Source organism: Branchiostoma belcheri, unplaced genomic scaffold, assembly GCF_001625305.1.
Source record: "Branchiostoma belcheri isolate BF01 breed outbred unplaced genomic scaffold, Haploidv18h27 scaffold3, whole genome shotgun sequence".
NCBI classification, from domain to species: domain Eukaryota; kingdom Metazoa; phylum Chordata; class Leptocardii; order Amphioxiformes; family Branchiostomatidae; genus Branchiostoma; species Branchiostoma belcheri.
In genome coordinates this window covers 8,887,828-8,901,847 of record NW_017803909.1, presented here as the reverse complement: position 1 = coordinate 8,901,847, position 14,020 = coordinate 8,887,828, and the positions used below count along the sequence as shown (strand labels likewise).

The following is a 14,020-nucleotide window of genomic DNA, read 5'->3' as shown; positions in this document are numbered from 1 at the left end:
TATCGACAGTCGAGTCAACACACCTTTACGACAACACCTGAGACAGTTCCCGTCGTTTTTTTTTTCTTTTGACGAGGATTTCTTTAAGGCGTTTGACCACAGTAGACGCCATGTCTATCAGGCTGCCAGACGGGACGCCTGTCGCGGTGAGCGGTACGGAGTCGTCGGGGGGTGGTGATGAAATGGCGGGAAGGGCCACACGTGTGGGACGGCACGGGCCCGGCGGCGGCGGCGGGGCAGGCACAGGCACGGACCGAGCGTCCAGGTACAACCGCCTGTCTTCCCTCATGAAGGGGAAACGAGAAGCATCGACGGCGGCACAAGCTCAAGCGCACGACCCAGGCTTCAGCCGTCCCTACACCGGTTATACAGCCACAAACACTAGTAGTTACCGACAAGGCTCGTTCATGGCGGGAGGGGCCCACCAGGGAGGGTATGCGGCCGGCTCTACTGGATTTTCCGCGGGTTATAGGTCGGCAGCTTCGGGCGGGGGTTTTGGAGGCTTCACAGGAGGAGCTGGAGGAAGGTCTCGTGCTGCCGAAGTCTTCCCGTCGGTGTTCGGAGGGACCGGCGCCGCGGGAGGGTCGTCCTACTCCCGCGCGGGGATGGGCGGAGGTTACGGTGGCGGCGGATCCGGACTTGGCGGTGGTCTCGGTGGCGGACACGCCGGGTTCGCGCCGTCCGGGTTCCACGGCGGTTTCCCTGGAGGAGGAGGAGGAGGACAAGGGTTCGGACAGAACGACTTCACGTCCACCACGGACGGTCTCTTCGACTCCCACCGTCCCCAGAACTTCGGATTCGGCGGCATGAAGATGGGGGATCCGCTGGACTTTGACGACCTCGACCCGCTAACCCCCGTCACCCCGGACATCCCCACGTCCTTCCCCGACCACCTTCGTCGTCAGCCCGCTGCCGAGACACACAGGGCGTCCTACTTCGACAGGTTTAAAACCAGCGAGTCTTCGGCCCCGAAAGAGTCGGTAACTCAGAACGGGGACGACCACCTCTTCATCAGTAAAGCCTACATCGAGCTGGAGAGGGGAGGGCGAAAAATCCAGAACCCGCTGGTCATACCAGACCCACCGGCTGAAGATGGTAAGTCAGTCCTTGCCAATATACTTAAGAAGAAGTTTCAACAACTGGATAGCTTTTAGTCAGGTAAAAAAGAAAACAGACGCTTTGTATTTTACATCACGAAAATCTACATTGGCAAACTTGCCAAAGAAGTTGCCAAAGCACTAGTATTAAGAGGATCGAGACAATCTGGCCTACGTAGACAGGTGATTAACAGGGTCAATGGGGGAAAATTACCAAAGGGATCATCAACAAGTGGCCATTTTGGCCGAGGTCACTCGTACAGGTTAGGCCATGTTGATTTGATTATATGGATGACATCCGCGCGCGCATGAATTTTCGTCCGTTTCCAAAAAAAAAGTTTTCATCCATAAATCTTACAAAATGAGCGAATATATGTCGTATGTTGCAAAAAAAAGTATTGGAAAACGATACTAATTAAATGTAATGTCATGGAATTCAGAAAAAGAAGAAAATATGAAGAAATGAAAATGAAGATTCTATATAATTATTTGCCATACCATGCTCTGTGTGTTTACTATAGTCATTTGTCCAACCACGTAGATTTTATAATTAAGGAACCTTTTTTTTTAGGGGGGGGGGCTTTTTTTATTCGCACTCTCGCGTCACTTTTGGGGTTCCCAAGGATGTCATCCATATAATCAAATCAACATGGCCTTAGACGGCAGTAAAGGTCCCAATTGGACGAGGAAAACCACTTAAATACAAGCCCTAAAATTCTACACTTGGTTTCTATCATGAAAGTTCTGTCATCTGTTCAACTTTATTCACGTCTTAACCTTAATAGATACCAAGTATGTTTAAAGTTAAAACTTTTGATCCAACACAATAAAGTTCTCTGACCTAGAGCTTTCGACCAGTCACTCTGGTCTTCTGAGTCTACTGAGGAAGACCAGAGTGACTGGTCGAAAGCTCTAGGTGAGAGAACTTTTATTGAGTTGGATCAAAAGTTTTAACTTTAAACATACTTGGTAACTATAAAGGTTAAGACGTTAATAAAGTGTGCTCGTTCACATTACTTGCAAAGATTCAAATCTGAACGATCACATGAAATTCCCAAAACAATCATGATACACGGCGTAGGAATCACTACATATACTTCACGCTACTAAAATACAAATTTGTCAACAAATAGAGGCTTCGCTATCGTCTGCTACAATAACAAAGGCAACCTTTGACAAACTATGGTAGTCAGGTTTCGCCTCGGGCATTACCGAAACAATCCGACATGGTTCGTTACGCAGGTTAACCCGACATGGCGGTTAGCTTTCAAAGTATGGTCTTTCTGTAATTAGGCTTTTTCAACTCTTAAAACAAATAGTACTTATCATAGTACGCAAGTATGCTGCTAGTCTATTAGGAAGGAAAAGATGGCTGTGATTTTTTTTCGTCACAGCGAATTATGGGACTAGAAAGAGAACATGTGTTTATTTGTTTGTTTGTTTGTTTGTTTGTTTATTCATTTGTAGACAAAAGCAAGACGATAGAATAACATTGTGCTTTTAAACATCGTGCAGGAGGAGGGGGACATATATATATATACTGATTAAGCATTAAACATTGTGTTCATGAGCAATATTCAACATGTAGTCATAGGCGACAATTCTCCGTGAAGTTTTATATTTTGCAGATTGGGAACAGTATAGTGTATGTAAACAGTGTGTGATCACTTAACAAGTGGTAACAACGTACCTTAAAAATGGCTAAAATAAAATCTCTGGTCAAATACATAAGATCGCGCTCGTGGCGGCCACACCCCTTCCTCATAAATGTAGGAGTGCATCTCCTTCACGGGGTAATAAAATCGACCAAAATAATGCATGTTATACATAGAAAATGGCAGTGAATATGAATAATCACTGAATAATATCAAGGCATTTTTTGGTAGGGCCAGCTTTGTGTGAGACGTAGTAGCATGGGTCTTTGTTCTTGTACATCCCGCCTTAGCTTCCAGACAGGTGTACATCCAGCGCCCATTATTAGCCCCCCCCCCCCTTCACAAAAAAAATAAGCACAGGCCTATCTTTCTGACAACCTATCTTTCCAGCCATCTTTCTGATTACTGCCGTTACAAAGAGAGCTAATTTTATGTTTATCAGAGCGTCTGTTTTATAAGATAACCATCAGTTGAACGCCAATTAGTTGTATAATTTCTGTCATTAAGATGTTTGTATTCGTGTCCTGGCACATACGATTGTGTAAGTACCATTGCCTGATTAGGCATATGGATCTATGATGTAGTACATATGACATTGTGTCACAACATATGAGTCTTTGCCTTAACCACATTCCTTCATTCACATCTTTAACGCTACTTTGTAACCAACTTATTGTATCTCTGTATCTGTATAGCCGGTATAACCGCCTTTCGGCGTAACACAACAGCTTCTCAGGCACGCGGCGCGGCGGCAGCTGGCTACATTACACCGATCGACTTGTTACACCTAACCCTTGAACATCTAACTCTAGACATTGTTTAAAGCTATCTAATGACAATGCCCCCACTGTACTTGGTGACAGCGAGTTCCACTCTGCGATAGTTCTAGGAAGGATGAATTCTTGAACACCTCAATCCTTGGTTGATAACTCTGGTACTTAAAGGCATGGCTATTTCTTGTTCTCTTCTGGGATGGTATTAGGTACTTAGTAGCTGTACTGGGAAGTGGATAATGATCGTTAATTTGCAATCCGTAAGTTGACTTGTCAGAATAATTACACTAGCAGCCGAACAATTAACCAACCAGTCTACAAGACTTGCCCAGGGGAGAGTTGTTTTGGTTTCATAGGACTGTATCAGAAGCAGGTAAATCTGAAGAACATAAATTTGTCTGTCGTGAGAGTCACTTTTAGTACATGTATTGCTTTGCTGGCAGATAAGGCCACATCAAGTAATTTTTATGGATGACATCAGCGCGCGCATTAATTTTGGAAAAAAAAACAAGAAATTTTCTGACAGTGGTCAACATGCCGAAAATGGGCAAAGATGTCTGTTGCCATGCCGGAAGGTGGATGGCAGATAACTATAAAGAGAGGAGACAAGAAAAGGCTCTGATTTAATGTCTTGTTCCTTACTTTGATGCAGTGATATGTGGTGCTGGCTGTGTATATGTAATGTTCCTACTGAATCAAAACCATTTGTACAATGATTGAGTAAAAAATTTAAATTGTAGGAACCTTGTTTTTTGGGGCCCGCCTTGTTTTTCCCCCGCTCGCATTAGATTTGGAGTCTGTGGAGAATGTCATCCATAAAATTTACTTGATGTAGCCTAACGGATTGAGGGCGGTACAGACAAAAGTCACTGGTGCAACAGGTGGCACAAGGGTGGCGTACCTGTGGTTTCCGCTAGATGTCGCTCCTTCACAGCATTCGAGGCCACGACAGCTCCTACTTTCGGGGATCATGACTAGCCTCCGTAGCAGGCTTATAGAACTGGTGGTTTGGTGGTCTTCGGCTGTTTTCTGATTAGCCCATTTAAAAAAAACGGCGGTAATTCAACCAGGCCGGCTATGTTGTCTATATGCAATCAGAAAATTGCACTTAAAAGCTCCCAAAGACCCTGAAGACCCCCAAACCCCCAGTTTTTGACATGCTATGGAGGCTACATCATGACATGTTTCTCCTCAAAACGTCACACGTGTGGCAAATTTGCTGACGACTTTTCAGCACTACATCAGATACTCAAACAAGGTCGAAGAGATCACCCTTTTAACAGAAACACCTCAGGTGTTACTAATCTCCATCTTCTTTTCACAGAAAAGACAAATTTGTGTTCCGCCTTTCTTCCGCACAAGGCAAATCCACCCAAAGAGCAAGCAACGGGAAAAACCCTTACAAATCCTTAGTCGTAACATTTACCCCTTTACCTGACTTTTATCAGAGGGCTTGGCTGGTTATTGGAGTGCAGATAGCCTCCATAGCATGCCAATAACTGGGGGGTTTGGGGGTGGGTCTTCATGATCTTTGGGAGCTTTTATGTGCTATTTTTTATTGCATATACTAGACAACATAGCCGGCCTGGTTGAATTACCCCCGTTTTTTTAGAACTGGGCTAATCAGAAAACAGCCGAAGACCACCAAACCGCCAGTCCTACAAGCCTGCTACGGAGGCTAGAGTACAGATTTGTCCGCCGAAGTTGCAAGTAATACTAGTAATTCTATGGTCGACTGATCAATCCTCTGATCAAAGTGCACTATCTCTGCAGCAGCCCATGGAGTCTGGAGGAGACTAGTTGTTGTCCAGAACGTTGGGTTTGTTCAGCTTTGTTCCGCCTGATTTCCAGGCTATCGTCGTGTTCGTAATGCCTCAAATCGGCACCTAGACTGGCGGTTTTAAGCCTCAGTCACACACAATGGACCATGGCCTACCGACCTTCTCAAGACCATGGTTGAAAGTTTGTTTTTTTTCTGAACAAGGTCGTCTGTGGTTGGAAGTTGGTCGGCAAGGATTCCTGCTTGTCTAAGTCGCCAGCGCCAGCCGACTATGAATTAGGCAAGTCCAACACGGAGTAGTCATAGCCTCCACCAGGCCTTTCTACGGGAATACGCGTACGGATTTCGGCACACAAAAGAAGAGTAAAATTGGCCAAGGGAGTCTAGCCGTGGGGCCAGTCAAACCTACAAGGCGGCCAAACTACCCTGGCAATTATTCTCCTATATATAGCCGGCGTAGTGAGTGCGGTTTAAATTCAGTATGTAGATAAACAACTATAGAACATTGGCTTAGAAAAATCTGGTTTCCGACCCCTAAAAACGACACTGGGTGCCTTTAAAACTCACGTCCATGCTCAGTCTGGCGTGAATGGCATTAAAGGTTGCTCCCACACATGATAAGCCTCATGTACAATGTGAAGTTGCACATGTCCGCCCCCTCAGTCCCCGGCCTTGTCCGCGACACGCCTGCACATACCTGCATGGAAACGTTACACCGCAGTTTTCACTCGGACAGAACACTGCAAATTAGCCGCGTCTTTGTTCTGACTGTGTGACGAAGTCTTTGTGTCTGAAATGTCATCAGTCCTGACTATTTTGAATGGCCAGGCACTAAGTGAGATGGGGTGAAACCATCTTAACTACTGATTGAATGGAAACAGAGACTGAAGTCATTTAAAGCAGACAGTTCTGCAGAGGGAAGAGAGTTTGAAATTTGAAAACAATATTTAGACTAAATAGTGTCCAAGACAAGTTTGCCCACACGTAGTTTCCAAACTGTACCGGTATACCCTATTGCCGGCTCACAAAATTTTATAACAAAATGTCCTCCCTTGAACACGTTAGGTATCGGCTTGAACACAACGGCGTTCATTTTGTATCTGTATGTTTATGTTTGTCGTGTGTGTTTACATTTCACCTGTTACGCCATGGAAAACTTTACCACTCTCGACAACGTTAACTCTGGAACCCTTCATTGTGATAGTCACAAGTCGTAACCCAATGTCTACCAAACATTATGAAACCTCGCCTTTCGTATCTCGTCTTCTTGTTTGGCTTATTTTGTTCGTTTGTTTTAGTACTAGCTCTGGGAAAGGCGTAGCCTTGCATGTTTGTTATCTCCCATTTCTTTCTTAATTTAGTTGCATATCTCAAGTGTTTTTTTTTACTTTCATGGGGTGTGTCTTAGTTTGATCTTAGTTTTAAGAGTCGCGACATGGCGGCATGTAAGCTTGACGTCATCCGGAAGTGCATGTCACCGTCCGTATGTTCTTGCACGTCTTTGCGCATGATCACCAGTCCTTGATTCAAACGCAGAAGAAGAGCCGAAGCAGCGTCAGAAACTCTACTACACCTACTACTGCTACTACTATCTATAAAGTCACCACCATGCCGCCGGTTTCACGCAACACTCGCGTCCTGGGTCGGTGGCGCAGCAGCCCGTGGCTGGACAGTGCGGGGATGGGGGTGGGCCCGGCGGTGTCCGGGTCGCTGGGGTGGCTGTGGGGAGTCCTGTCGCGGGCCTGGAACACTCCCGCTCCCGCCGAGCCCGCTCCGCCCAGGCCCATCATCACCCTACCCGAGGCTGAAGGTTGGTTTTGTCCTTGTTATTTAGCACTCGGACCCGTGTCGTATGCCTCTTCTTGCAGCCCGAATCGTGCTATATCCAGAACCGTACCCAGACACGGTTCTGGATTGTCCACGCGTATCCATAACGTATACCTGGGGGCAAATCTACGTTCTTGGGGGCAAATCTTCGGGCATAGGACTAGATAGGCGCGGTTATGGATACCGTCCTTCCTACTCAATGGTCGGGAACCTTGTCCACTTGTTTAGGCATTGAAATCCCAGCCATACGCTGTAAGCTCTAAGAAGAGGGTTTCATTGAAAGCCCTAAGAGGTGTAAACAAGCGGTCGTGTGCCTAAGACCCCCTGGGCCTGCGTAACTGACACCTGTCAATGCTTTTGTGTCTGTTCGGCGGAAGGGAGCGGTGTCTTCAGGGTACTGTAATTCACTTGAGGTTCACAGTAGCAAAAGTTCACTGTCTGAGAAAAGTGGACATGTTCACGGGACTATATATTCACAGTGGTGACAGGTGCAGGAAAGAGAAGGTCCAGGAATTATTTTTTAACTGTAATGATAAGTTCACGGTACAGAAGTGACAGTGAAAACAGTGAACACAACAGTACATTTTAAAAAATAAGGAATTACAGTATTCTCCGAAACTTTTCGCGTGATGACTTCGCTGTATAGGGTTGGTTATATCTGCAATGTAACAATGTTCACCTTTTGGGTGTGATGTTTGATAAAAAACAATTCCCAGGTCCGTAAACAGGATCTAGGAATCATATTCAGGGTGTGTGGCGTTGTTCTATGGCACACCTTTGACAGTGCGCCACACCTATAGGCTCCTTTCCCAAAGTACAGCAATTGAATATGCGCTCGCTTAGCCCTCCAAGATCACGCTTGAACTCAAAGCGTTACTTCGAGATTTGAAGTTTGCAAATTATTGGCTGAAATTGTCTACGATTACTTAATAATGACGATCCATCGTTGCCGTAGCAGCAACTATAATTTCTACACCTTCCTGCCATCTTGGTTACATCCTGGAACGGAGATATTGTTTGTTTGTGTGTGTATGAATGTAGTAGTAGAGTGGCGGGAAGGGAGGGTGTTTTAACCTTTTCACTGGTATCTTAGTTTGACAGAAACTCTACTACGCCTACTACTACTAGCTCTGAAGTCGCCACCATGCCGGCGGTTCCAAGCAAATTCAGTAAAACTAACACTGTAGGTTATTATAGTACATATACAAGTACGTTCAATATTTTCAACATGGTTAACAATATATAATACTATAAGTTTAACGTGGTTTTCAGCATCAAGACATCAAGACAACAGCAGGAATCATTGTCTAGGGTAGGGTTGGGTATATATGTACTCTAGCAGTTTCGCTATTTGGGTGTGATGTTTGATGAATTTTCAGGTCAGTAGACAGGTTTCCGACAGCGTCCAGGGTGTGTCGTTCAATAGCACACCTCAAACACTAGGGGTCGTGTGGCGTAGCGGCAGAGTGCTCGACTCGGAACCAAGAGGTCCCGGGTTCGAGTCCTGACAAGCCACCGATCTTGTGCCCTTGGGAAAGGCACTTTACACGACTTTCCTCACTTCGATCAGGTGAAAATGTCTTGTATTGTCCCCTGTGTTGGTGGCGGCATCAATATAAGTTGACAAAAGAATTGAGTGTGCCGTCACTACGTCTTGTAACTACATGTTGGAATGTAAAAAAAATACGTATCAAGGTTACTCTCGTGATATTACTCCTTGTAGGAGAGGGGGAGGCATTGAATTTTCTGTCAGCTGACCCACATTTTCGCCACGTGTTGTCCACGGAAGGTCCGTCGGAAGTCGCGACCAACAGCCAGATTTTTGGACCGTGAACTCAAGTCTGAGAGCGAAGGACTCTAAACATAGGAGGGGCAGGAACTGTTTGTTTTTTTCATCTGTTCTTTTATCTGATTTTATCTTCATACCTGCCAAGCCCGGTAACCTATGATGCGTTCACATTCGTCGACATGTGATTCGATGTCGCAGTCCTTTTTAGAAAGTTGTGACAATGCAAAGCAACTTTTAGTTCTTCGCGGCAGTTTGGTTTGTTAGAATGACATTAACTGTTAAATTATGTCAAAACTACATCACAGAAACAAAAGCTTCTAGTTGTATGTGTCCTTCTCTATATGCTTTCCTTCTCTTCTGGGATGGGAGGTTTGACTCATGCTATCCATAGTTTTACAAATGCCTTGTAAACGCCCTTTTTTCCATTGTAAAAGTGGCTGCGAGAATATAAGTTGTACCTAACTTGAGTTCACAGTCACTTAGTCCATGTCCTTTTATTTGATATTCATTACTATGCTTCTGAATAAATAAAAAACACCCACAGGAAGCTTCAGACAGCTCTGCGTGGGCTTATACTTGCCAAGACAGTCAACTGCACTACGCCCAGACCTGTACCTGTTTACCTTGTCCTTGCTCAAACTACACAAATAAATCACTCGATGTTGTACTGACCTTTAGATCGCCTTCGTGACATCATCAACTGTGCAAATATACAACTGTAAATCTCGGCATAACTTTGGAATAACTTCAAGTTATTAAAGAGCTATTGTGAGGTGGGTGTGTCCCGGTGTAGTACATGACTTGTTCAAATATTGGCATTAGCGTGGTGTACCTAGCTGTTGTATGTGTACGTGTACAGTATATAGGATGAGAAAAGGTCAGGTTTGGTGTTGTTATTTGCATAGTGTTGCTCAAGAGGTTTGTTCCGAGATAAGGTGGGGTCGTGTGGCGTAACCGTAGAGAGTTCGGCTCAGACCCAAGAGGTCACGGGTTCGAATCCTGCCACCTATCTTGTGCCCTTGGGAAAGGCACTTTACACGACTTTCCTCACTTCACCACTCAGGTGTAAATGAGTACCTAGCTTCGGTTGGGGACGTTCCTCGGATAGGACATTAAATGGAGGTCCCGTGTTTGGTGAGAGCCACACCCCACGCACGTTAAAGATCCCACCACACTTATCGAAAAGAGTAGGGGACCTTCCCGGTGTTAGTGGTTTAAACCTTACAGTCCAGTCTTACGCAGCTTGTACTTACATGTACAAAACTGGTGTTACTCCTTAAAAAAAGGCGGTAAACTAGTTATCCGAAACAAGCAAAAGGTGGCAGGCTTTTATAACTGTTAATCGAGCGCCCCCACAGACCGGTAGAATTCATACCAACTTTTCATGGCACGGACGTAGTCTCCACCAGACTAACAGGCTGAAAAACAGTAAAATTCAGCCAAATACGGAGAATACTTATTAAATTGACCAGGGGAGTTTGGCCACATTCAAATACAAGCAAACACACCCACTCACCCACACACAAATTAACAAACAATACCTCGGCACCAGGGTGAAAATGGCAGCAAGGCTTAGAAATTATAGTTGCTGCTACGGCAACGAGGGATCATCATTATAAAGTAATCCTAGACAATTCCAGCCAATAAATTTGCAATTTTGAAATCTCGAAGTAACGCTTTGAGTTCAAGCGTAATTTTGGAGGGCTAAGTGAACGCATATTTAATTGCTGTACGTCGGGAAAGTCGCCACAATCGAATGAAGTCTCAAAGTCTCAAAGTTCATTTGCCGCCGGGAGATTGGCCACAATAGAATAGATGAACTTTCATGATAACACAATAAAATAGATTTGCTCGCACAATAAAGGGGGATAATAAACCCTGACCTAGAGCCGCTGTCCTGGCCAGTCCGACCATATTTTGCCGAAATCTTCTATCCTAACACCGTTAGGAAGGCCTGGTGGAGGCTGTGTAACGCAGTACAGATCTAGAAGGATTCTTTGAGTGGTCAGTGAGAGATGGGAGAGCTGACATGCAGGATTTTCTGACAAGGTGCAACTTGTGAATGTGTCGCGAGCTCGGCCATGTTTGTTCAAGACATTCCTACATGTTTGTTCGGTTGTTTGGTGGTCCCCCACGTGAAGGCCAGACGACCTTTAGCTTAAGACACGCGGGCGCGTTAAAGATTGCACTTGTACACATGGCCCACATGTAGGCCTGTTTGCTTGTCGGTATCGTCAGTAGCGGACCCAGAGATCCAGTCAGCAACTCACGCCTTGTTTGCTTCTCAGACGACGTTTTTCCAAACATCGACGTTCGAAGCTCGTCAAACTTCGTTCACTACCTGACCGACAAAAACCCGTAGGCAGAGCTACGCCTCTTTTGTTCCTGTTTACACATATCTGACGTGTTTTCTGATTTATTAAGTCTGTGTAAAGTTTGCCGAGGCCCACCACATACAACGTACATATAGAGCGGTTGGCCGGGTGTACGTATACCTACCACAACATGAGCCACAACACCTACATCCGCGGGCGCCGGGCCCGGAGCCCCTTACCCTCACCCTCGGGGAACGGTCAGCGCTCCCCCCGCCGGTTCGCTCCGCACGGCTGGCCCTTCCGCGACGACGGCTCGGACGACGAGTGGGACGGGGGGTTCGGAGGGTTTCACCACCTGTCGGTCAGCGTCGCAGAGATCATCGAAGGCAACAGGGGGAGGGGATGGGGGTGGCCGAACGGAAGTCCCTCGGGGTGGCATCACGTCGGCACCCGCCCCAGGCCCTGGTGGGAGTCGCTCGGGCCGGTTGGGGATACCGGGCGCTGGCCTGTCCGCCCCGGGGCGGGGACTCGTCCTCTCCCGGATCCAGACCGCCCAAGCCACGGTCGGCCAGTCCTCGAGGATGCAGGTTGGTGCCCCCTATGCATCGTACATCTTGTGGACATAACGACATTTCTAGTGACTGTTGGACGATATAATATGAAAGACCTTGTTGGTTTTCTTAATCTTTTCTTTGATATCTGACAGCATTTCTTGAGTAGGTCTTGATGTACGCCCACATGTTTGTCTACCACTTTCTGGTATATTTGCAGGGAATGTGCACCTGTAGCTTGCTAAGCTTGGTACTGTACGTGTGACATCAAATGGTAAAGGAACCCTTATAACAACAGTGCATGTGTACGCGCACAGAATTCCCTTTAAAACTGAGTATTTGCTTTTCAAAGGCTCAAAACACCAAGGTGTCAAACTGGGCGTTCCCCGCAAGGATGTTGCCACGCCCCCTCACCAACATAGTTTACCTATAGGTGACCCCATGCTAGCCTCCGTAGCAGGCTTATAGAACTGGGGGTTTGGTGGTCTTCGGCTGTTTTCTGATTAGCCCGGTTCTGAAAAAAACGGGGGGAATTCAACCAGGCCGGCTATTTTGTCTATATGCAATCAGAAAATATCACATAAAAGCTCCCAAAGACCCTGAAGACCCCCCCAAAACCCCCAGTTATGTATGGAGGCTAACCAATACCGGATATGTTGGCATTTCCTTTACAATACGGACGGAGCAACCGCTATGCCATGAAATGTCTTCATGCAGAGCTTTGTATTGTATCTGTATTCCTGTTTTTTTTGTGAATTGAAGACAGAAAACAGCCCTACTTCCTAAGGAAATACGTAGGAACAAGTGTGTTTTGCAGTGAAGAACCAGCGACTTGAAATCTAGGTCGACAGAATGTACATTTGATGCGCAAATATTTTGCTAACAAATATGTAGAGCGTCGTGCTACATTCGGACAGAGTCCCACAGACAGGATAGTAGAGTAGACGTAACAAGGCCAGACGTTATGCTTGAGAGCTGATACGAAGAAAAAGTAAATTAAACGGTCAGGCATCTTGCGGTGCCGCCCGTTTTGTAAACTTAAAGCCTCGTCGATCAAGAGGTATCACAGGACTATTCCATTTTATGCTGTAGGGGGGTTGAAATCTCAAATTTTGTGTTGTTTTCGGTGATCTATATTTTCTGGTTCTTCAACTTCTTGGCACCAAGTTTTACCAAACATCAGGTTGACTTTGCTACGAGAAACTGGTTTTGCACCAAATTTTCAGTGTATCTATATATTCGCTCTAAACGCAACAAAAATGACGATTTTGATGCTCCTATAGCTACCAAAGAATAATTTCTTCGCGTTTAGATGTGATCAGCATTTCAATAGACTGCAGTACCGCCATGTATTGGTATTTTAGGAGTAAAAAAAATTAGGTTCATGGTCATGAAAAATAGCGAAAGGAATTTCATTTCCTTGGATCGGATTGTGGTTCGGGGAAAAAGCAAATGCTTTACGGTCTGGTGGCGAATAGGCAGTCCACTTGACGCGGACTCTCGCTTTTAACCGTCCTTATTACCTTCGCCAAGAAGGTTATGTTTTCAGTAGCGTTTGTGTGTGTGTTTGTGTGTGGTTTAGCAAGATAACTCGAGAAGCAGGGAATGGATTGGAATGAAACTTAGTAGGTGGGTAGGTCTTCATGAGACCTAGAAATGATTAGATTTTGGGCCCCCTGGCGGCTTTCCTAGGTACTGCAGCAGAACTTCCGGTTTTGATATCTCATGTTCTGGACATGCTAGGGTCACGAATTTTGGTTGGTAGATAGCTCTTGGGGTAGGGAAGAAGTGACATGAGTTTGGGTCCCCTAGCGCCTTGTTCTGGAACTGCAGGAGCATTTGTTGAAAAAAATTTGAAGGACGATAACTCAAGAACCGGTTGACGTATTGTCGTGATTTTTGGTATGTAGGTACTTGAAGTGATGCTTGTTAAGTTGTATTATGATTTATTAGCGAAAAAAGTCTCAACTGGAAGGAATGTGGCAGAACGATGTGTACTAAGTTCGCGCGATTGACCGGACCGGTATTTGTCCTCGACTTGTTCTGTACTGGTCGACCTCGCAGTCAATGTTTGCGTTCACCAGCAGTGGAGCAAGGATACGGACGAGGGGGGCTTGAGGTGAACCATATAAAGGCCACACCAATTTAATTTGTTGCTTCTCGGATCGCCCTGTCCATTTTTTTCTGATTTTCAAAAAAAAGTAACTGCAAAATGCTCAATGAAAGACATATT

At 45.6% G+C, this 14,020-nt stretch overlaps 1 protein-coding gene across 1 annotated transcript in view; it reads left to right on the top strand.

The window, feature by feature from the left end:
* LOC109473654 (coagulation factor XIII A chain-like) overlaps positions 1 to 14,020 on the top strand; it is a 55,478-nt gene continuing 41,458 nt past the window's right edge. The window contains exon 1 of the mRNA XM_019773594.1: positions 1 to 1,095. Within this exon, the coding sequence (XP_019629153.1) occupies positions 111 to 1,095 (985 nt within the window). The 5' untranslated portion in view covers positions 1 to 110. The remainder of the gene's footprint in view (positions 1,096 to 14,020) is intronic.